Here is a 21603-nt window from a genome sequence, read left to right on the forward strand (position 1 = left end):
TTTGGATTTAGGTAGCTGAAGCAAAGATCAAACGCTGTGGATTTCTAGTCATTAGAATTTGTTTTGTTTTTTTCCTTCAGGTTTTAATAACAGAAAAACAAACCAACAAAAAAAAGCATGGTTGTTTTGTTTTTGCAAATTTTGTTTTGAAATGGAAAACCAAATAGCATACGTCTCTAAAGCTACTCCAGTTGCTAGCACTGTTGCTTTGCAGCAAGAAGATCCTGGGTCTGAATCCCGACCTGCGAATTTCATTTAAGCATCTATTTCAAAACATCCACCATAATTATAAAATATGTAACAACGTGGAATAATGTACATGCTTTCATGATGAACATGTCACTTTCATTGCTCATCAAAGGGTCTGCCAGCTGGTCAATGCAAAAAACAGTATGCTTTATACATTTTTCTTCAATTACTAGGTGGTGAAAGTGCAGCCTTTATCAATGCATGCAGTTTATGTAACAAGATATAGTAAATTTTCTTTTAACTTGCTGGACATTACAGTACAGTACATACAGATAAATGCAGTACCATAACTTCTTACCCAGTTTGTTTCTGTTAATTTTGACAGATCCTCTCTGCACTCCCCACCAAAAGCTGTTCACTAAAAACTGTCTTCGGGTTGCTGGGCTGTCCGTGAAGTTTGGCCAGGGACACCTACGTGCTCCTCATGCGTTGGACAGTCCTGAGTCTCCAAGACAGCCAGTATTGGCCTCTGGATCGTAACAAACAGAAACATAAACAATGAAAAATGGAACAAAGGAATACATTTTAGCTACAACTATAACAACAAGCCTCAATTACAGAGATGATGAGTTTCAGTTATATTAACACTTAACCATTTCTGGAGCATGAATCTTGGAAGAAGAGTTGCAGTCCAAAGGTCCGTCTCCTGGTTCTTTGTATTTTTGAGAACAATAGTTGAATCTGATGAACAGGGAGAAGCTGGGAATGATAGATGGTCCGGCAATGAAACCGGTGAGGGGATTAGTGCTGACGACTGTTGATTCATCTCCAAAAAAACTGATCTCAATATCTAGAAAAAAAAGGCAATGAATTAATTAAAACCTATTGTAAAATGCACATGAAAAGGCACAACAACTGGAATAATGACCAACAACATGAATTGTATCTGGCATCAGTGTGGAATATACTTTCAATATAAAAAAGCATACAGATGCTGTGACAAAGAACAGATTGAACGTTGAGTTTGTGTCAATCTGAGGGGAAGAAAAAGAAAATTATGAGTCAAACATCAGACAGACAAGGGGACGTTTCTCCTCTGTGACCTGATTGATCTGTTATTACTTATTAATGAAAACAGCACTCTACTAATATTACATTACATGACTACAAATCTCTGCCTGCCTGTCGTTTTTATGTCAGCTAGACTCTCTGCCAGTATTTTAAGCCTCTTGGATTCCCTTAACTGCTGTAATCTCACAGTTTCTTTAATGGAAACTGAACAAAGCATTTTGGCAACAAGGCTCTAGATTTCACTTTGTCTTATTTTACATTTATATTATATTATATAAATATATGTTATGTTTCACACTGTTTTGTGTGAGCAGGACATGTCATATGCTCATCATAAGCCCTTAGCGTATTAGCCAATATTAAAAGCCGTCAGGATTTAACGTTCAGAAATGCAAACTTCTTTTTTTTTTAGATTTTGAGAGAAATTAACTTTGGTGATGTAGATATCTAGATAATATCATTTCCTAAAGTAGAAGTCCATTTGACTTCTTTTATTGTTTCTACAAATGTTTTACCATTTGGATAATCAGGCAGATACCCAAGAATTGTACTCAAGTAAGAGTAAAAAAGTATTTTGTAAAAATTCAGGTAACTATTAGATAATTTAATATTTAGAAATTACATCATCAGACGGACAAAAATATAAAGTGAAGTGGACATTTTGGTATTTTATGGACCAAAATGACAATAATTCATATAAGTAGCTAAAAATAACAAAATTTAGTAAAAAAATAATGTTTACAAATCAGTTTATTTAAATATAAAACTTATGAAACTTTAACAAAAACTGCAGGTGTGTGTCTGGGTCTGGTGAATTTTGGTTAAAACATGTTTGTTCTTTATTCAGTGGGTAGAAAGTCCAGACATTTTACTCAAGTAAGAGTAGAAATACGTCATAATAAAATTACTTAAGTAAAAGTTAGAAGTAAAGTGTAGTAAAAATACTCCTAAAAGTACATCCTTTCATAAAAGTTACTCAAGTTAATGTAACTGCAAATGTAATTACTACCCAACTGTGGAGACAACAAACCTGAAAATGTAACCAATGTTTCAGCTTTGGTCTCCTATCAGTCAGAGTCTACTGGACTCTCAGGTGTGAAAACATCCTTAGGGTCTCTCCTGGTTGACTGACCTCAATGGAGGAGTCGCATTAAAAATGGTTCAATGATCAACCTCGAATTACGTAAATAGATCACCACATGAGGAGACGCCTCGGAGTCAGGAGCAAATAAACCATCCAGCAAGATTATATCAGGTTGATTGGGCAGGCCAGTAAAGAGCTAAAAACAGATCAAAATGTTCAAAAGCAGGTCAAGTTCAGATTCTCGTGGTATTTTCGGTGGCTTTCCCTCAGGCTCTGACATATTGGGCTGCATGCTTCATTGGCAAAGTTTTCCCACAGTAAATATTGATTCTGGAGTTTGTTAACCTCTCAGTAAAGACTGGGAAGTTTAGCCTATATCTTTACACTGCAAAAACAGAAAATCTTACCATGTAATTCTGGTTTCTAGTGCAAAATGAAATAAGACAAAACTAACTTACGAGTAACTTTTCAGCAAGTTAAAGTAGCTTGCTTTAAGTCAATAATTCCTTCATATTGATGAAAAAATACTTGTTACGTAGCAGATTATTTCATTTATAACATGGGGAAAATGTCTTGTTGGAAGGGAAATAATCTGCCAATAGAACAAGTTTTTTTTCATCAATATGAAGGAGTTATTGACTTAAAATAAGCTACTATATCTACCTGAAAAAGTTAGTTTTGTTTCGGGTGTGTTAGGAATTAGACCAAAACTACTTGGTAGTATTTGTGTTTTTGCAGTGTAGTTTCGTTTTTTAGATCAACTCAAAACATCTCTGTGTTTTGAGTAGCATCACGTAATGCGGCCGAAGTTTATGCTTCATGTAAACAAACATTTATTCGGCAGCTGATCCTTAATAATTTATAGCTGAGGATATTAATGTGTCTCTGCTCTGTTTGCTCGGAGAGCCACGGCTGTTTGTTCTGCCTTATGGGCCGGGGGTGGCTGTGAGTTAGTGTGCGTTTCAGAGGCTGATGTTCTGACTCTCTAGCCGCAGGTCAGGGCCAGCCGGAGCATTAAGGAGCAGGAGAGATACTTCAAATGGGAGCATGTGAGCCGTGACTGGGAGAACTCCGCCGTGTCCAGCAGCCCGTGAATAAACAACTGATGCAGCTTTGAATTTTCTTTTGTTTACACTGCGTCTGTCCGCGAGTTTCACAGAAAAGTCGCATCAGAAACTATTCTGGCTTTTCATTTAATCCTTCAAAGAAGTGAGTTTTGATGTGCTTTCAGATTACTCCCCTCCGCTTGAAGCACTTTATTAGATTAGTGGCTAAACGGCGTATTTTCAGCCGTCTCTTTCCAATTTGATGCGCTGTCGCTGCGTTATGAGTCAGTTCAGCTCTGTCTGTTTGTGTTATTTATACTGGCTTCTACAATATTCACATAGCTCAAAGTTTTTCACATTTTTAGACGTTAAAATCACAAACATCTGTGTGCTTTATTGGGATTTAACATGATAGTTGAATACCACGTAATATGTGTCGCATAAAACATTGTGCTTCTAATGTGATACTCGTAAAAAAATTTTTAGAAGACACTGAATGTTGATGCAATTTTGTTTTTTTGCATTTTCCTCTGATTTTCTTCATTTTTCACGTCGTCAAAGCTGCACAGAAGTAGTCCAGGATGTATTCCTCCATCAAAACGAATCCTTCGCCTCCTATGTCTTACCATCCTCTGACACTCAGCAATTCATTATGCGAATTGACTTTGGTTCTTCAAGAAACCTTCCAGCATCCTATTACTTTTTCTCTCTCTACCTTCCAGAAAGGCATTTGCATGATCGGACTCCCGAGGGATCAAATAGCCATTAAACATCCCCACTGTTTGCGTTTGTGTTCGTTTTCGTCCTCCCGCCTCCATCGTTCGCTTCTCCTCAATCATCCTTTTATTTCCTCTCCTTCCAGCAGAACAAACAGAGCTGCTGTTTGCTCTGTGTTCCCCCTCTTTCATCTTCCATCTCTCTGAATAAATGTGTTTGCTTTGCACGATCTCAGCAGGAGCGGCTGAATGTAGCTTCTGGAAAGTTCAGGTCACTCTCACCAGACCAAATCAGTGTTCAGATTAGAAAATGAGAAACTGAAAAGTTTTGTCTTCTCTGAAGAAAGGGAAGAAATAGAGAATATGAATGAGCTGCAATGGGCTGGTGTTGCATGAAAATACTGTAGAAAAAACATTTAAAGATCCTCACAGATTTAGCTGAGATGAAGAAAACAGTCTCTTGTTATCAGTGTTTTTAAGGTTTATTTTCCTCAAACGTTCTGATTATTGCCCATTTTTGTTGCACCGCTGTTCCGTTTCTCTTCAACGGCAGTAAAAAGGTCCAGTTTTGATGTAGAGTTTATATGCAAAACTATGCAGAAGTCATGATTTAAATGTTTGTGTTTCACATCCAAGCAGCAAATCTGTTGAAATTATCTTGACTTTTCACTCATTTTAAGTTCAGTACCTGAAGTACAACTGAGTGGAAAAGTGTTTTGTTTCTTACAATCTTGTGAAGGTTTGTCACTATTTAAAAAACAAGAAAATGCAGACAAACTTCAAGGAAACTTATTAGGCAAAATTCACGTTTTGCACATTTTTGCACTTCTATTTTTGTCTTAACGTCTTCCAAAAAGTCGCCCAAGAGCTTAAAAAACACCCAGCCGTTTTTTGGTTTCTGGAAAATAAGCTGTTTCAAATACCTCCTGAATTTTAAATCAAATTCAGAAGGCACAGTGCCGTTACCTAGCAACCCCAGCTGAGCTCTGCCTGTCACTGAGCAACCCAAACAGAACTCAAGGACGTTTGGTCAGCTGGTTTCACCGCTTCATGCTCTGTACAATGGCTGCTGGAAAACACAAATGGTTTGCTGTTGGCTTACCACTTGGTTTCTGGATGGTAGTGCAGGAGGCTCTACTAATGCTTTTCAAAGATGTATGGTTATTTAAGGGCAGCCATTTTCACATGAGAATGTAAATATTGAGTTGGCCAGCAGCAGCTTATTTGGATTTAAAGTGACAAGAGACTCTAAAACAGCTCAAACTGAAAGGAGCTCAAAATCTACTCATCTAAACAAACTAACATATTATTTAAGAATAATTTTGTGCAAAAAAATGTAATGGACATGTTTTATTTAGCCCATAGACCTATCCTAACCTGTCCAAGGAAGCATAACCTTTATGTTTCACAAAGCAATTAAAGAATTATGTAAAATATAAAATCACAAAACCTAATAAGAAACAGATTTCTTTTTCTGCTTTGTGTAAATTAGTCCTCCTAGGTTTCTGCGTTGATCTGAATTTCCCTCTTTCCTCTCCTCCACCCAGGCGGACGGCAAGATGGTGGACGGCAGCCTTCTGGGAGATGCGAACGGCGTGGATCCAGCGCCGGGCCGGGTGAAGAACTCTGGGAAGTGGCAGAAGCCGAGGTTCTCCAGGAAAGCTCTGATGAAGTGCTGCCTGGTGAAATGGATCATCGCCAGCACGCAGCCACAGGACAAAGGTGAGGAAACGTAGCGGGAAAGAGAGCTGACTGACACGAATGAATCCACAGCAGCTGGTCGCATGGAGCGTGTTCGGATTGATTGTCGACTCGATCGGATGGATGGAGACCCTGTGGGCTCCTCTGACTTATTGTGTCTGGCAGAAAACCTCAGGGTCAAGTATCTGGAGATCATTGAGCTGCACACTCTCATCTATCAGATGTGCTGGGAGAGCATTAGCATTCTCTACACATCTTCCTCTTTTGGATTCAGGCTGGTCCTTTCTGCTGTTGACACAAACAGACACACTTTCTATCCCTGAAACTAAACAAATCAGAAGATTATTCTGAATTAGACTTTTTTTTTTGACATTACTGTGATAAAATTATTAGATGTAACCGAACAGTTCCTGAAGCATATGTTTAAGACACAGGGCTATGATGCTTTTTATTTAAGTTTTCTGAGCTGCATAGTAAATATTGCCCCATTAGAAAGTGTTGGTTTAAAGAAAAATACACTGAAAAGTCTGGGATGACGGAGAGTATATAAAAAGAAAAACCTTTCGTACAAGAAATTCATGAAAATAAGAACTACTGAAAGTGAGAACAAGTATAAACAATATAAAAATACTTCTGTAATGAGAAAACTGAATGTCGAGTATTATAATAATCTTTTAGAGAACAGTAAAAATGGCATTCAAAGGACTAAACAAATAGATCAATAAAATGAATTTTTCTGTCATTGGAAATAAATTAAGAAATGATGAAAGCATGAACTTATGAGTTTTCAAAAATATATATAAAAGAAAATATTTGATGATTACAAAGGCAAATAATTTTAAATTGTGTTTTTTTTGTTGCTGTTTTGAGTTGTTTTCTTTCCTTTTATGTTTCTGTTTAGTAATTTTATATAAGAAGTGATATACTTTTAATTTTTTATATAATTGTTGTGATTTATGACGGGGTAGTTTAGTGTAATTATAAGCCTTGTGCTTCTGCCTGGACCTTTTTATGTCACGTTGTTTAAATTGCTGAGATGCATATTAGGGACATGGCATATAGAAAATAAAAATAAAAAGAGAAGTAAATTTCTGCCAAAAAAACTCTAAAATTTTGAACTTAATCTCAGAAATGTTTTAGAAAAAACTTGTCTTTATAATTTTTTTCAACAAAAAAACATTCTGAATGTTTTCTACTCATTTTTAACTTTTCAAACTCAGAAATTTCTAATTTTTTGTAGATTTTTTTAGATTAAGCTACCATTTCTTTCTCTGTTTCCCTCACAATTTTCTTATTACAAAGGACATTTGTGTTCTGCTCCATTCTGCTCCTCTTTGTTTCCAGATTGAGAAAAATTTGTTCAGTGTTGTAGGATAACAGCAGGACTTTAGAAGGAGAGGTGAACTCTGTTTCCTCAGGTCAGCAGTGCAGAGGAAACGGAGACAGAGTGTTGGCAGTCGTCAAAACCCTCGACTCGATAATGGCAAGCAGCTAAAAATAGCTTCTCTGAAACAAAGCTGTGCATCAGAGGAAAGGCGGCGGTGATGTTTGGTGGTTTCGGTGTGAAGAGGTCAAACCAATGAGGAAGAAAACGACCCACTCTGATAAAATGCAGGATGTGAGGTTTATGCAGCACAAGATTTGAAGAAGAGAAGTAGCAAAAATCCTCCATGGGCTGCCACCTTATCGTGGTGGAGGGGTTTGAGTGTCCCAATGATCCTAGGAGCTATGCTGTCTGGGGCTTCATGCCCCTGGTAGGGTCACCCAAGGCAGACAGGTCCTAGGTGAGGGACCAGACAAAGAGCAGCCCAAAGACCCCAATGATGAAGGAAAACTTTGGACTTGGTGTTCCCTCGCCCGGACGCGGGTCACCGGGGCCCCACTCTGGAGCCAGGCCTGGAGGGGGGGCACGATGGCGAGCGTCTGGTGGCCGGGCTTTTACCCATGGAGCCCGGCCGGGCTCAGCCCGAAGAGGAAACATGGGCCCCCCCTCCCATGGGCCCACCACCCGTGGGAGGGGCCAAAGGGGTCGGGTGCAGTGTGGGATGGGTGGCAGCAGAGGGAGGGGACCCTGGCGGTCCGATCCTCGGTTGCAGAAACTGGCTCTTGGGACGTGGAATGTCACCTCTCTGGTGGGGAAGGAGCCGGAGCTAGTGCGTGAGGTCGAGAGGTTCCGGCTAGAAATAGTCGGTCTCACCTCGACGCACGGCTCTGGTTCTGGAACCAGTCTCCTTGAGAGGGGCTGGACATACTTCCACTCTGGAGTTGCCCAGGGTGAGAGGCGTCGGGCAGGAGTGGGCATACTTGTTGCTCCCCATCTCGGCGCCTGTACGTTGGGGTTTACCCCGGTGAACGAGAGGGTAGCATCCCTCCGCCTACGGGTGGGGGGACGGGTTCTGACTGTCGTTTGTGCTTACGGGCCGAACGACAGTTCAGATTACCCACCCTTTTTGGAGTCCTTAGAGGGGGTACTGGAGAGTGCTCCTCCTGGGGACTCCCTTGTTCTGCTGGGGGACTTCAACGCTCACGTGGGCAATGACAGTGAGACCTGGAGGGGCGTGGTTGGGAGGAACGGCCCGCCCGACCTGAACTCGAGCGGTGTTCTGTTGCTGGACTTCTGTGCTCGCCATGGATTGTCCATAACGAACACCATGTTCAAGCATAAGGGTGTCCATATGTGCACTTGGCACCAGGACACCCTAGGCCGCAGTTCGATGATCGACTTTGTCATCGTTTCATCGGATCTGCGGCCGTATGTCTTGGACACTCGGGTGAAGAGAGGTGCGGAGCTGTCCACTGACCACTACCTGGTGGTGAGTTGGCTCCGGTGGTGGGGGCGAAAGCCGGTCAGACCTGGCAGGCCCAAACGTGTTGTGAGGGTCTGCTGGGAACGTCTGGCGGAATCCCCTGTGAGACGGAGCTTTAACTCCCATCTCCGGCAAAACTTCGAACACGTCCCGGGGGAGGTGGGGGACATGGAGTCTGAGTGGACCGTGTTCCGTGCCTCCATTGTCGAGGCGGCCGATCGGAGCTGTGGCCGCAAGGTTGTCGGTGCCTGTCGCGGCGGCAACCCTCGAACCCGCTGGTGGACACCTTCGGTGAGGGATGCCGTCAGGCTGAAGAAGGAGTCCTATCGGGCCTTTTTGGCCTGTGGGACTCCGGAAGCAGCTGATGGGTACCGGCGGGCGAAGCGGCATGCGGCTCGGGCGGTTGCTGAGGCAAAAACCCGGGCGTGGGAGGAGTTTGGAGAGGCCATGGAGAAAGACTTCCGTACGGCTTCGAGGCGATTCTGGTCCACCATCCGGCGTCTCAGGGGGGGGAAGCGGTGCAGCACCAACACTGTTTATAGTGGGGATGGTGTGCTGCTGACCTCTACTCGGGACGTTGTGGGCCGGTGGGCAGAGTACTTCGAAGACCTCCTCAATCCCACCAACATGCCTTCCACTGAGGAAGCGGAGCCTGGGGACTCTGGGTTGGGCTCTCCAATCTCTGGGGACGAGGTCGCCGAGGTGGTTAAAAAGCTCCTCGGTGGCAGGGCCCCGGGGGTGGATGAGATCCGCCCGGAGTTCCTTAAGGCTCTGGATGTTGTAGGGTTGTGTTGGTTGACGCGACTCTGCAATGTCGCATGGACATCGGGGGCAGTTCCCCTGGATTGGCAGACTGGGGTGGTGGTCCCCCTGTTCAAAAAGGGGGACCGGAGGGTGTGCTCCAATTATAGAGGGGTCACACTCTTAAGCCTCCCTGGCAAGGTCTATTCAGGGGTCCTGGAGAGGAGGGTCCGTCGGATAGTCGAACCTCGGATTCAGGAAGAGCAGTGTGGTTTTCGTCCTGGTCGTGGAACGCTGGACCAGCTCTACACCCTCGGCAGGGTCCTGGAGGGTGCATGGGAGTTCGCCCAACCAGTCTACATGTGTTTTGTGGACCTGGAGAAGGCGTTCGACCGTGTCCCTCGGGGAGCCCTGTGGGGGGTTCTCCGGGAGTATGGGGTACCGGGCCCTTTGATACGGGCTGTCAGGTCCCTGTATGACCGGTGTCAGAGTCTGGTCCGCATTGCCGGCAGTAAGTCGGGCTCGTTTCCGGTGAGAGTTGGACTCCGCCAGGGCTGCCCTTTGTCACCGATTCTGTTCATCACTTTCATGGACAGAATTTCTAGGCGCAGCCAAGGTGTTGAGGGGATCCGATTTGGTGGCCTTAGGATCTCATCTCTGCTTTTTGCAGACGATGTGGTCCTTTTGGCTTCATCAGATCGTGATCTGCAGCTCTCGCTGGAGCGGTTCGCAGCCGAGTGTGACGCGGCCGGGATGAGGATCAGTGCCTCCAAATCCGAGGCCATGGTCTTGAGCCGGAAAAGGGTAGAGTGCCTTCTCCGGGTCAGGGGGGGTGTCCTGCCCCAAGTGGAGGAGTTTAAGTATCTCGGGATCTTGTTCACGAATGGGGGAAGAAGGGAGCGGGAGATCGACAGGCGGATTGGCGCAGCGTCTGCTGTCAAGCGGGCGCTGTACCGGTCCGTCGTGGTGAAGAGAGAGCTGAGCCAAAAAGCGAAGCTCTCGATTTACCGGTCGATCTACGTTCCCACCCTCATCTATGGTCATGAGCTTTGGGTCATGACCGAAAGAACGAGATCGCGGATACAAGCGGCCGAAATGGGTTTTCTCCGTAGGGTGGCTGGGCTCTCCCTTAGAGATAGGGTGAGAAGCTCAGTCATCCGGGAGGGACTCAGAGTAGAGCCGCTGCTCCTTCACATCGAGAGGAGCCAGTTGAGGTGGCTCGGGCATCTGGTCAGGATGCCTCCTAGACGCCTCCCTGGTGAGGTGTTCCGGGCACGTCCCACCGGGAGGAGGCCCCGGGGAAGACCCAGGACACGCTGGAGGGACTATGTCTCTCGGCTGGCCTGGGAACGCCTCGGGATTCCCCCGGAGGAGCTAGAAGAAGTGGCTGGGGAGAGGGAAGTCTGGGCCTCCCTTCTGAAGCTGCTACCCCCGCGACCCGACCTCGGATAAGCGGAAGAAGATGGATGGATGGATGGAAGTAGCAAAAATTGGATCATATGCAGATGATATTTGGACCATTTTTTGCAATTAGTACTGGAGGATCTGTTACATCTGTTCTCAAGACAGGAGATAGCTACAGATAGTTAAATTTGTTGGCAGTGTTCAGAAACGGATGGGATCTAATAAACTAGATTTCATTTTTTCTTACTAATAAAAGGGCGTAAAAGCTTAATTTTCTCATCAACTATTTGACTATTCACGCATTTGAGCACCAGAGGGCGCTACAGAAGCTCAGGTTTTGCATAAAGTAGCACCTATACATATGGAAAAAATTAAGAGCCCACTGCACTGAACCCGACTGAACACCTCCTGGTTATTCCACCAAATATTCATTTCTGAACTCTTCCTGAGTTAAAACATTAGTGTTGTTGTTACTAAATGAGTTTGATCTTGTTTTCTTTGCATTATTTGAGGTCAGAAAGCACTCAATTAATGAGAAAATATAATTTTTTTTCTCATTTTCTGCAAATAAATACAACATTTTTGCTTGGAATTTCTGAGACATGTTATCAGTAGTCCATAAAGTAAAAGAACAATGTTCATTTCCCTCAAACATATACCTATAAAAAGTAAAATCAGATAAACTGATTATTTTAAGTGGTCTTTTATGTTTTCCCAGAGCTGTATTTGTGGTGTTTTGTGGTGTTTTTAACTAAAACTGCTAATTTTAGAGGCTATGCTCACTGCAGGAGGCCTGGAGGCAAACCCCTCACAGGTCAGCGAATCAAAAGGAGACATTTGGTGTTTTCCTTCTCCACGCTCCCTCTGGTTTGTCCTGATGTTTCTTCATGTGGAAGAAGCTTTTAGCAGCACATTCAGACTCTGTGCTGTCAAATGGGTGATGACTAAAGCTGTGAACTTTGTTGGCATACACCTTCCTACATCTACGCAGCAGTTCAATCTTTATTGAAAATCTTAAAGAGAAGATAAGACAACCAAATCCATAAACGCTGGCCAAAATGTGTGATAAAGACAAGTGAAGGTGATTAAGGATTTATTTAATCGTAGGCATCCTGCACACAGAAACAGAATCTCCTTCCTTAAGACGTCTTGATTTTAATCTTGACTGTTGTTGCTCTTCTACACATCAGCACAGATCTGGCACAGTTTTATATTCCTTTTTCAGATTTTATCACTAAACCAGAGTGACCTTACCTGGACGGCCAAAGATGGCAAATCCTTTTAAGACACAGATGTCAAACTCAAGGCCCAGGGGCCAAATCTGGCCCCTGGTGGCTTCTTATGTGGCCCTCCAGACTTTAGAGGGAGGCATTAGAATATTATTTTAACAGTTCCTTCTGCATACTGCCAAATTACATCAGTAACTCCCTTGAGTTTTTCATGATTCTGCAATTGTGGAAATTCATGCAAAATCAACAGATCCCCACACGTTTTTGTGAAGATGCATAATTGTGAGTTTCTTGCAAATTTTCTGCAAAAATGGTCAAAAACATTTGGTTTAAATGATACTGACTGCGACCTGAAGGTGGCAGTATTTCTAAACTTTTACTCCACTTCTGCCTCAACCTAGCTTGATTTCAAGTTAAAGTTCGAGATCGATACGATGAGTAAAAAAGTCACATTTACTGTCAAATATAAGCGTAAATATTACAAAATTTCTTGCAATTATTTCTAAAGTAGCACAACAAAATTAGTGATTTTGATTGCAAAAAAAAATCACAAAACCAAAGCAAAATTCCAAAGAGACTGATTTATGTGAAACGATGTTCAACATTATTATTTTAACAGTTTGCTAAGGGGTTTTATCAATACATTATGGAGAATAATATTTCTTATCCAAAAATATACAAGCAAGTAAGGTTTCATAGTTTTTGTTGTTTGGATCTGAAAATCGTTACATTTGAGAACCACTTAGATAATATTTTACTAATAACATTGACTGTGTTGTATTTGTACTTTTGAGAGTTTAAGTACTTCCTTCATGGCTTTAGATATGTAAATGTTGAAAGCGGTCTACTCAGTTATAGGTATGACAAAAAATATTCCTTTTTTATTATCATGAAAAGTTTAGAGAAAAAACACAGGTAAATCAATGATGTTATTAGCTTTCCAGTCTTGTCCCAATCCTCCCAAACACGTCTTCTCATCAGTCTACCAGATCAACACTCAATGTTTCTCTTCCTGGTTCCCCGTTCATCCTGTCTTTATTTTTTTGTTTTCACCGCCAGTCCTGTTCTTTCTGGTGCAAATCTCCTGCTGTTTCCCATTGTCCCAGTTTCTCCCTTGGTGTGACGTGCAGAGACAGGTGAGGACGCCTCAGGCTCCACTGTTTACACCACCTCTTCAGGGAGACAGCAGGAGACAGGAGTTGATGATGGATGCTCCCCGCTGAGGGAAAATTGTTTTATTTTGCTTCCTGACAAGTTTGGCTTCTCTGCATTGTCTGTCCTCCCAGTTTAAATCTCCATAATTGAGCCCAGCTCTGGTTGCGTTGGGTCTCCACTGGTTCATTAGCTGGATTCTGCCTTCAGCATGAAAGAAAGGAAGAGGTAAATATTTAGAAGTTGGATGAAGAGCAAGTTTCCCAAAGTTTCTGCTCTAATTACGCTGCTTTGAACTTCAGATCAGGTGGATTCATGAGACAGAGATTATCTGCGGTGGAAGAGAGGCTCAGTTTGGGTTTAATTGGAGCTTATAACCGCAGTAAAAGGAGAGAGGCACATACTGCAGCAGCAGAAAAAGCCTCAAAAAGCTCCCCTGACCATCATTTCAGGTAGGAAGTTTTAGAAGCTGCAGAGGAAGTTTAAATATCGGGGGATATTGTTTACAGAGTTTAGAAACGGCACTTCCTTTTGATACCAGGGGAAGCAAAAAGACGGGTTTTCATCACGAGTCCATGGAGGAGCGATTTCATCATCTCTATATGTTGTAGAAGCCTGCAAAAACAGAAAATATTACCAAGTATTTTTGGTCTAGTTTCTAGTCCAAATGTCTTAGTACACTTGAAATAAGATAAGCTAACTTAAAAGTAACTTTTCAGCAAGTCTCTTAAAATAGAGACTGTTTTAAGTAAATAATTTCTTAATATTTATGAGAAAGTCCTTGTTCTATTGGCAGATTATTTCACTTATAGCAAGACACTTTTCACATATTTTAAGTTAATTAAGTTATTGCCAATGGAACAAGGACTTTAATCAATATTAAAGAGTTATTGACTTAAACAAGTCTCTATGTCTTGCTGAAAATTGCTTTTAAGTTAGTTTGTCCTATTTCAAGTACCAAGATATTTACACTAGAAACTAGACCAAAATTCACTGCTGGTTTTAGATTCTCTCTCTCTCTGATTACTTCATATGTTTCATAATAGAGATTTCTTTAAAGTATTTTTGTTTGGGTGACTTTTCATTGTCAAATACAGGAAAAAAAGGTGCAACAAATCTCGCAGCATCACTTTGATATTTAATCCTGAGCTTCAGCGCCCTCTAGTGGCCATAAAGTGTATCATCACGGCCTGTTTATGTCAGTTTTTAGGTTTTCAAAATCGTAGATTGTTCAGTTTGGTTGTGTTACAATTCCCAAGTTGTAACAATTGCAGTGTTTAATAACAAGACTGGAGCCCTTGTTATTAAACACTGCAAAACTGCCATTAACCCAACATTTGTATTAAGTTCTTCTTGATTTTTATTGCCGGTTGGCAAGAAAAGTTTGCTGTGAGGTTGAGATTTGGCCAGACTGGATTTAGTTGCACATTATTTACAATAAGTAAACGTGATACGTCAAAAAATATCAAAATTGTGGAGAATTTGTGTTCTAGTTTGTTGGAAACATGAGAGAAATATTTTTTTTATGTTGGAAGGATTTAGAAAATATAAATTTTTAATAAACATACTGTGAAAGAAAGTAAAAGTATTCAATTTTTAATCTTTTTTTTAAGAAAACAACGTTGATTAAAAAAAATTATAATTAATAATATAAAGTAAGACATTTTGAGCCACACTTCATATCAGCAGGTTTTGGTAATGCAAACCAAACATCTAGTGCTTAAATCTGCAACATTTTGATGGTTGCACAGCATAAATCAGGCTGTTGTTTTCAGCCAGGTGACTTTAGACTCTGAGTCCTTTGGAGTTTATATTCATCTAAAAAAAAATTATTTCTTTGTATTAATTATAGAAAACACTTTTGGAGCAATGCTGGGTGAAATGCTCACTCTTACAAACCAGCAGCACTTTAGGAGTTTGTATTTTCAGTGTTGTGAATCTCAGCATCTTAGAATAAAAATGACTTTATTGTAGAAAAATATCAAATAAAATACCCTGGCAAACCAGATCCGGATGCCAGGCTCCCAATAGTGCAAAAAATAAAAATAAAAAGATGGTGCTTTAGAAAATGTTGAGTAAAATAGTTATTTTTGCATAGAATATTTTTTTGTGTGTGTTAATCTGGATGCCATGTTAGCCTTTTTAGTGACATAAATGTTATTTTAACATTTAAAAGTGTAAAAACATGAGGGGAAATTTAGGATGGACGTCCTGTTAATTAGGCCTGTCATGACAACAAATAATGCTGGACAATACATTGTCCCAGAATTTATTGCGATAAACGATAATACTGTTGTTATGAGACCATTTTTAATGGCAACGAGGTAATGACGCAAGAACACGTTCTCAAAAATCAATAAACTTTAAGTTATAATCAGCAGTTGACACTGGAACTGGAAGACATGCTAAGTATCCAAAATGTAAAAAAAACAACAAAACAAAAAAAAAAACAGAAAAAATAAATAAAATCAACTTTGAAGTGTCTATAAATAAAATTGTCCTTCAGAAAAGGGCTGAAGAACCAGACTGAAGCAGGGTTGTAGTACTCGAGGTCTCGTCTCGGACTCGGGCGCTGAGGACTCGGGATTTTATTTCAAGACCAGTCAGGCCCCCAACTGTGGAAATATCACTAAACTTACAGCAAACTGTCCAGTTTATTTGTTTTCACTGGATGCAAAACGCACCGATTAAAATCCAAGCAATAACGTGACGTACCAATTACGTGTTTCTTACCCCGCCCCCCTCCGCCCCACCTTCCACTCGCACGCGACGCTCCAGACATGCGCAGTGGGTTCCTTTGAGCGGCAGAAGACGTCTGTCTAATCGTCAGTGATAGAATTGCGCTGCTTAAATCATAAGAAATCCGATGGCGACAGCTAATTCAGCAGCGCTTCGCTTTCACAGACGGCGGGGACTACGTCTAACTTTTTTTGTAACTTAGAAAAGAAGCTCAAAGAAAGGTAAGCTCCGTTGACGTGATGTTAGCGAAGCTAGCTGTACAGAGACACACAAGCATTTGTGATGAAAAAAAGCCACTCACTGCGCTGAACTATTGTGCGGAGGTGTTGACTAACGTGTCGCCTATATGGGACAACACTGTGACCAAAAGTCTGCAATATAGTGACGTGACATTCACGAACGATCCGAGTCTTCTGAACTTCTCTTTACTAAGAAGATAGTACTGGAGCCTCACTGAGAGCCGTTCTTTGTTCTTGTAATGCTCTGCGTACACTGCAGTAGCTATCATTATTTTATTTAATTATATACAGTACATTGATATTTATTTAATTAGCAAATAAATAAAACACAAGAACGAAAGAGCACGCAGAGCATGTGCCTTGCTCTTTGGATTATTTTCATTCAAAGTGGCAGCTGTAATGTCTGCCATGATGGGAGACATTACAGCATTGTGCTGCCTGGCTTCATGCAATGGGAGGGAGGGTGAGAACAGTCATGGTGAGCGCCTTGTGCTTGGTTACTTCTTGCTTGTTGCTCTTTGGTCAGTGTTCATAGTTGAGCATTGTTTACCGTCAGGGCATTGCCTCAGTTGCTATGTTTAATGGTGCAGACAGTTGTGGTTTCTGACATGAACGATAAGGGCAAATGCCGAGAGCATTATCTTTTTATGCTCTCTTCTTTTTTATGCTGTTCTGCTTTTAATATTGGTTAATTTTATTTCAGCTGTAAGTACTTAATACTGTTGGAAATATTAGTTTAATTATGCTAGTTTTAATGCTAGCTTTAACTTTACCACATGTTTAAATATTAGATGGACCATGATTGTTTTGAGTAGGCCTCAGTTTAGGTTAGATTTAGACTCATGGTTTAATCAATACATAACTTAATCAGTAGAACATTTTTCTTAGAAATAATGAGCACGATTTAATTAAAACTAGTCTAATCAGTAGTTTTTTATATTAGATCACATTCTTAAGAGTGTATAAATCATATATTCATTTGAAAATGTTTAAGTTCATTATAACCAAAGGAGTTAAAAACTAATCAGAAAATATTGAGTGTAACAAATGTTTTGGTATTGAAAACTGCTCATGTCTGTTTTATCAGTTTGAGGATATTATCTGAAACGTGTGTTAATTTTTATAGTCAAAATCTGCTGTTTTCCTGGGTCAGAGGAGAAGTCAGGAGAGCTCTTTGCTGTTCAGGAAAGAGTTTGAGGCAGACAATAGAAACACGCCTTGATATAAAAGTAATTGAGCTAAAACAGCAGGTCAGATCACTGGGGTGGAATTGTCTTAACTGCCACACGCAGTGGTCTCCGAAGACGCGTTTTTGTATTTTTCTAAGGTAATTAATTTCTTCTTTGTGGCTTTGGTTCCTGCTGATTATGATGAGCTGTTGATGTGATTTTATGCATTTGATTGTATGAATAAAATTCTGGATGACAGTGACTGTTGTCTTTGTGGTTTCACTTTTACACACGACATTAACGAACCTGGGGAGATGAGAAAACAACGAGCAACAGGTAGCAAATATATCTCATTTTTCTCAACAATATCTAGGTGTTTTTAAGGGAATGTGAATCTTTCAAATCAATTTGATTAGCAATTTTGATCATATTTCACATTTTATTGTGTCATGTAGCGCGGGGCGCTGGTCTTGGTCTTGACTCGGTCTCGACTTTCCTCGGTCTTGGTCTTGACTTGGTCTCGACTTTCCTCGGTCTTGGTCTTGACTTGGTCTCGACTTTCCTCGGTCTTGGTCTTGACTTGGTCTCGACTTTCCTCGGTCTTGGTCTTGACTTGGTCTCGGACCCTAAAAGTCATGGTCTTGTCTTGGTCTTGATACACTCTGGTCTTGGTCTTGTCTTGGTCTCGGGTTAGGTGGTCTTAACTGCAACACTGGACTGGAGACTTTTGCCATTTTTGTTTTAGTAAAAAGAGAGAAAAGAGAAAACAATAAATCATACAAATGGAAATTATTTGTCATTAATTGTTCATGTAACTGATATATTGGTTATTGCAACAGGCCTATCTAAAACCTGCTGGACTCTTCTGAAAACTTTTTGGTATTAAATATATTTCACTCAATAAGAAACACTTTCTTGGAATAAAAAAGTTGTTTTGATGAAGAAATGCTCATAGTATTTGCAAGTTATCCCATGTAACATTCAAGCCAAAAAAGAAACGACAAAAATATTCTGGTGGTGTTAAGGAATATTTCGCCGACTTTCATATATTTATCCAGGCCTGGAAGAACGGAGCCATGCTTATTAGTAGAAATATGGAAATTTGGTTCTGTTGGAAGTCAGATTCTTGTTTCTGTGAGGCGACCAGAAGAGAGGAAGGCAGACAGATGACAGAAACAGAAAGAAAAGGTTAGGTCTGCAGTCCGTGTGATGTGAAAGGTCAGAAGCTCTCTGCAAACCGTTTGATCCCTTCCACCGTTTTATCTCTTTCTGTCACACTGTGAGACCGTCTCTCAAGCTCAAACAGATTTTCAAATATCGCTGCTCAAAAAGCTTCTCATCCACACAGACGATGACCTTCCAGCCTCTTAAAGCACTCACCCTTGTCAGTCCCTTCTTTCACTATCGGGTGCTGCCGTCCCGGCCGTTCTCTCTCCGCCACTGAGCTTTTAAAGTTCAGGCCTTCAGAGTCGGACCCGTTTGGATCTTTGCTGGAAGCTGCAGGATGGGAGCAGTGATGGCGACTCTGTCAGTGGAAGCCAGGAGGCGCCTGTCTCGGCCCAGCTGCCTCTCCCATTGCACGACCAGTGCAGCCAGGTACCATCGCTCAGGTAGGGGCACCTGAGGTGGAAACTCATTCATTACTCCACCACTTCTCTGCAGATTTCTTTCACTGTCTCTTATTTAAATGGTTAATGCACTGCAAAAAAAAAAAAGACAACATAAAATATTACCAAGTATTTTTGGTCTAGTTTCTTTGTACAATTGAAATAAGACAAAACAAACTAGCAAGTAGTTTTTTAGTAAGAAATAGGAGCTTGTTCAAGTTAATGGCTCAATATTGATAAATATAGAACTGGTGGATTATTTTACAAGACATTTTCCCATGTGTAAGTTACAACTATATCTCTCAACACCACATTTGTCCTTGTTGAGTGAAAGTACTAATGGCTTGTTACATAATTTGACCAATAGATGGCAGCACCGTCCTCCAGCAGTCTATCATATTTAGAGAAAGACAGCAGCTCCCTCAATCCTGGATCTTTAGAAACTGTTCAGCTATTTTTCCCATTAAATCTTATTGTTTTTAATGTAGGTAATCTTTATGTTTATGATTTCAGTCCTGCGCTATTACTGTTTTTTTCTTAATTAAATTAAAATTTTGATTATTGAAGAATTATTGTGCAACAGCAGCAGCTCTTCAAATGTACAGAAACAAATAATTTAATCTTAATGGTCTTTCCTATATATATTTATTATTTCTTTGAGATTATCCTTGCCTTGGTTTCCTTTTGTTTGTTATTCGGATTGTTTCTGGGTTCTTTATTGCCATTTGGATTTGCTGTATGGTCATTATTGTCTCGTAGATTTTGCCACATATTTATTTATGTTCAGTTTCTTAGTGCAGGTTCTCCTAAATTTTTCCATGCCATCATGGCCTTCAAACAGCATTAGCTTTTGGCTAGGGCCCCCATTTGCAAACCTACAGACAATACTGCAGAATATTTAAAGAATCATTGACTTTTAGCATGTTTGTTTTCTCACTTTTATTCACTGTTCAGTAATTATTACATTTATTTAGTATGAATGCTGCCTCCTGTCTTCTGACTTTAGTCGGCCATGAGTTCTTTGGGGTTCTTTTTATTGTTGACTTTTTCTTCGGTCTTTTTAAAAACTTTTACATTTCGCGCTAGCTGTGCTAGCTTAAGTAGCAACGTTGCTTGATGGCAGCCAATCAGAAAGATCAGCATGTCAAATAACGTTTTAAAAATATATTTTTACTTATATTTTGTAGTTAGTGCTGAAATAAAGGTTTATAACTGAACTGAAATTGAAAATATATGATTTTTGTTTTATTTATTTTTTGTTTACCATCTTTCCTCGAACTTTTTGAGGCCTCCTTATCGCCCCCTGGTGGCTCCGAATTCGAAAGACACTCTTAATATTCTGTTTCTTATTTGTGTTTTTAGATTATTGGCAGGCCTGTTTTTCTTTTTGTTTCTAGTTTCTTTTAGTCTCAATTCATCTTCTGTGTTAATCACTCTCCTCCCTCAGCTTCTCTGCTTGCCACAGCTGTTCCATATTTCATCTTATTAGTTTAATCGACTCTCGTACCTCATATCTGCCTCAGTGTTCAAGTCTATTGAACCTACTTGTGTTTCCCATCATCTATGTTCCTCCTGTCATTCAGGCCCTTCACTGTCTGCGGTTGCCTGTTGGATTTTCCCATTAATGTTTATCCATTTGTTGTTCCATGTTATTTGTTGTCCTATAAGTTTTTTTCTTCATTAAACTTTTCTTTTAATTCATCGTTGTAGAGGATATCTATGCTTTGGATCCATAAAATGAATTATATCAGATCTTGCGCATTTTATCCTTAAAGTATTTAGGTCACTCTGTTTTGTAGTATTTACGCAACTTAAAAAAACATGATGCTTTGAATCCTGTTTTCTTTTAATTTACCACCAAAGGAAAAAGTGTTATAGATGAAAGAATACAGAAATCTGTAACAACAACTTGCACTAGTGGACCCAGCACTTCAAACTCCATTGTTCTCAAGTTAAAATAACAATTTGTCTATAAAAAAATATTTTTCTTGATCTTAAATTAACTTTTCTTTTAAAAATATTTATGATAAAGTTTGAGGAAAATGGGCATCCCTCATTAGAAATAATTGAGGAGAATATTATTACTTCAGTGGGTCTTCCTCTCTGAAGGTCTCTGCTGATGCATCCGGGAGGAAACCATATGGATCCGCTTTCCCTATTTACAGAATGTTGTGTCAGCAGACAGAACCGGGCCCACCTTTTAAAAACCTGTTAGTGTTTTAATGGCCCAGTCTGAGAAACACACACACTCAAACTTTGTGAATACTGTGCAAATAGCACAGCACCAATACACAGGACAACAAGGTTAGATGTTCAAAATGGGATACAACAGACAGAATAAAATTTTTTTGATAGAAAATTATACTAGAGTTTAACCTAAATCAGACATCCAGACTCATTTTCACTAATAAGGCAGATTTGAGATTTAATCTTTAACGTTTTGTCTTAATTGTTCTGATAAAATCCACAGAAATAGTCACATCTCCTTGTAGATATTGATCTCTCTCACTCGGTCCACACACATTCTCACACACACTGATCCATTAGTGCCTGCGGAGTCGTAACTTATCCCGCTCTGACGGACCCAACACTATTTTCTTCAAGTTATATACCATGCATGCCACAGAAACCATTAAAAGACAGATAGTGATGTGTTTTATTTATAATAAAGAGGTGTCTCTGTAACCTGATCTTTCTATAAAAGTCTAG

General features: G+C 40.5%; 1 protein-coding gene across 6 annotated transcripts in view; it reads left to right on the plus strand.

Annotated features, from left to right (window-relative positions):
* kcnip3b (Kv channel interacting protein 3b, calsenilin) overlaps positions 1-21603 on the plus strand; it is a 49855-nt gene that overhangs the window by 8405 nt on the left and 19847 nt on the right. For 2 of the 6 annotated variants that reach the window (XM_032579067.1, XM_032579069.1), the window contains exons 2-3: positions 5654-5828; positions 15194-15196. In XM_032579067.1, coding sequence (XP_032434958.1) covers positions 5654-5828; positions 15194-15196 — 178 coding nt within the window. Of the gene's footprint in view, positions 1-5653; positions 5829-15193; positions 15197-18706; positions 18898-21603 lie in introns of those variants that run through there. The other 4 variants (XM_032579074.1, XM_032579076.1, XM_032579068.1 and 1 more) reach the window with 3 other exon arrangements.

The sequence above is a fragment of the Xiphophorus hellerii genome, chromosome 12 (assembly GCF_003331165.1).
Source record: "Xiphophorus hellerii strain 12219 chromosome 12, Xiphophorus_hellerii-4.1, whole genome shotgun sequence".
NCBI lineage: Eukaryota > Metazoa > Chordata > Actinopteri > Cyprinodontiformes > Poeciliidae > Xiphophorus > Xiphophorus hellerii.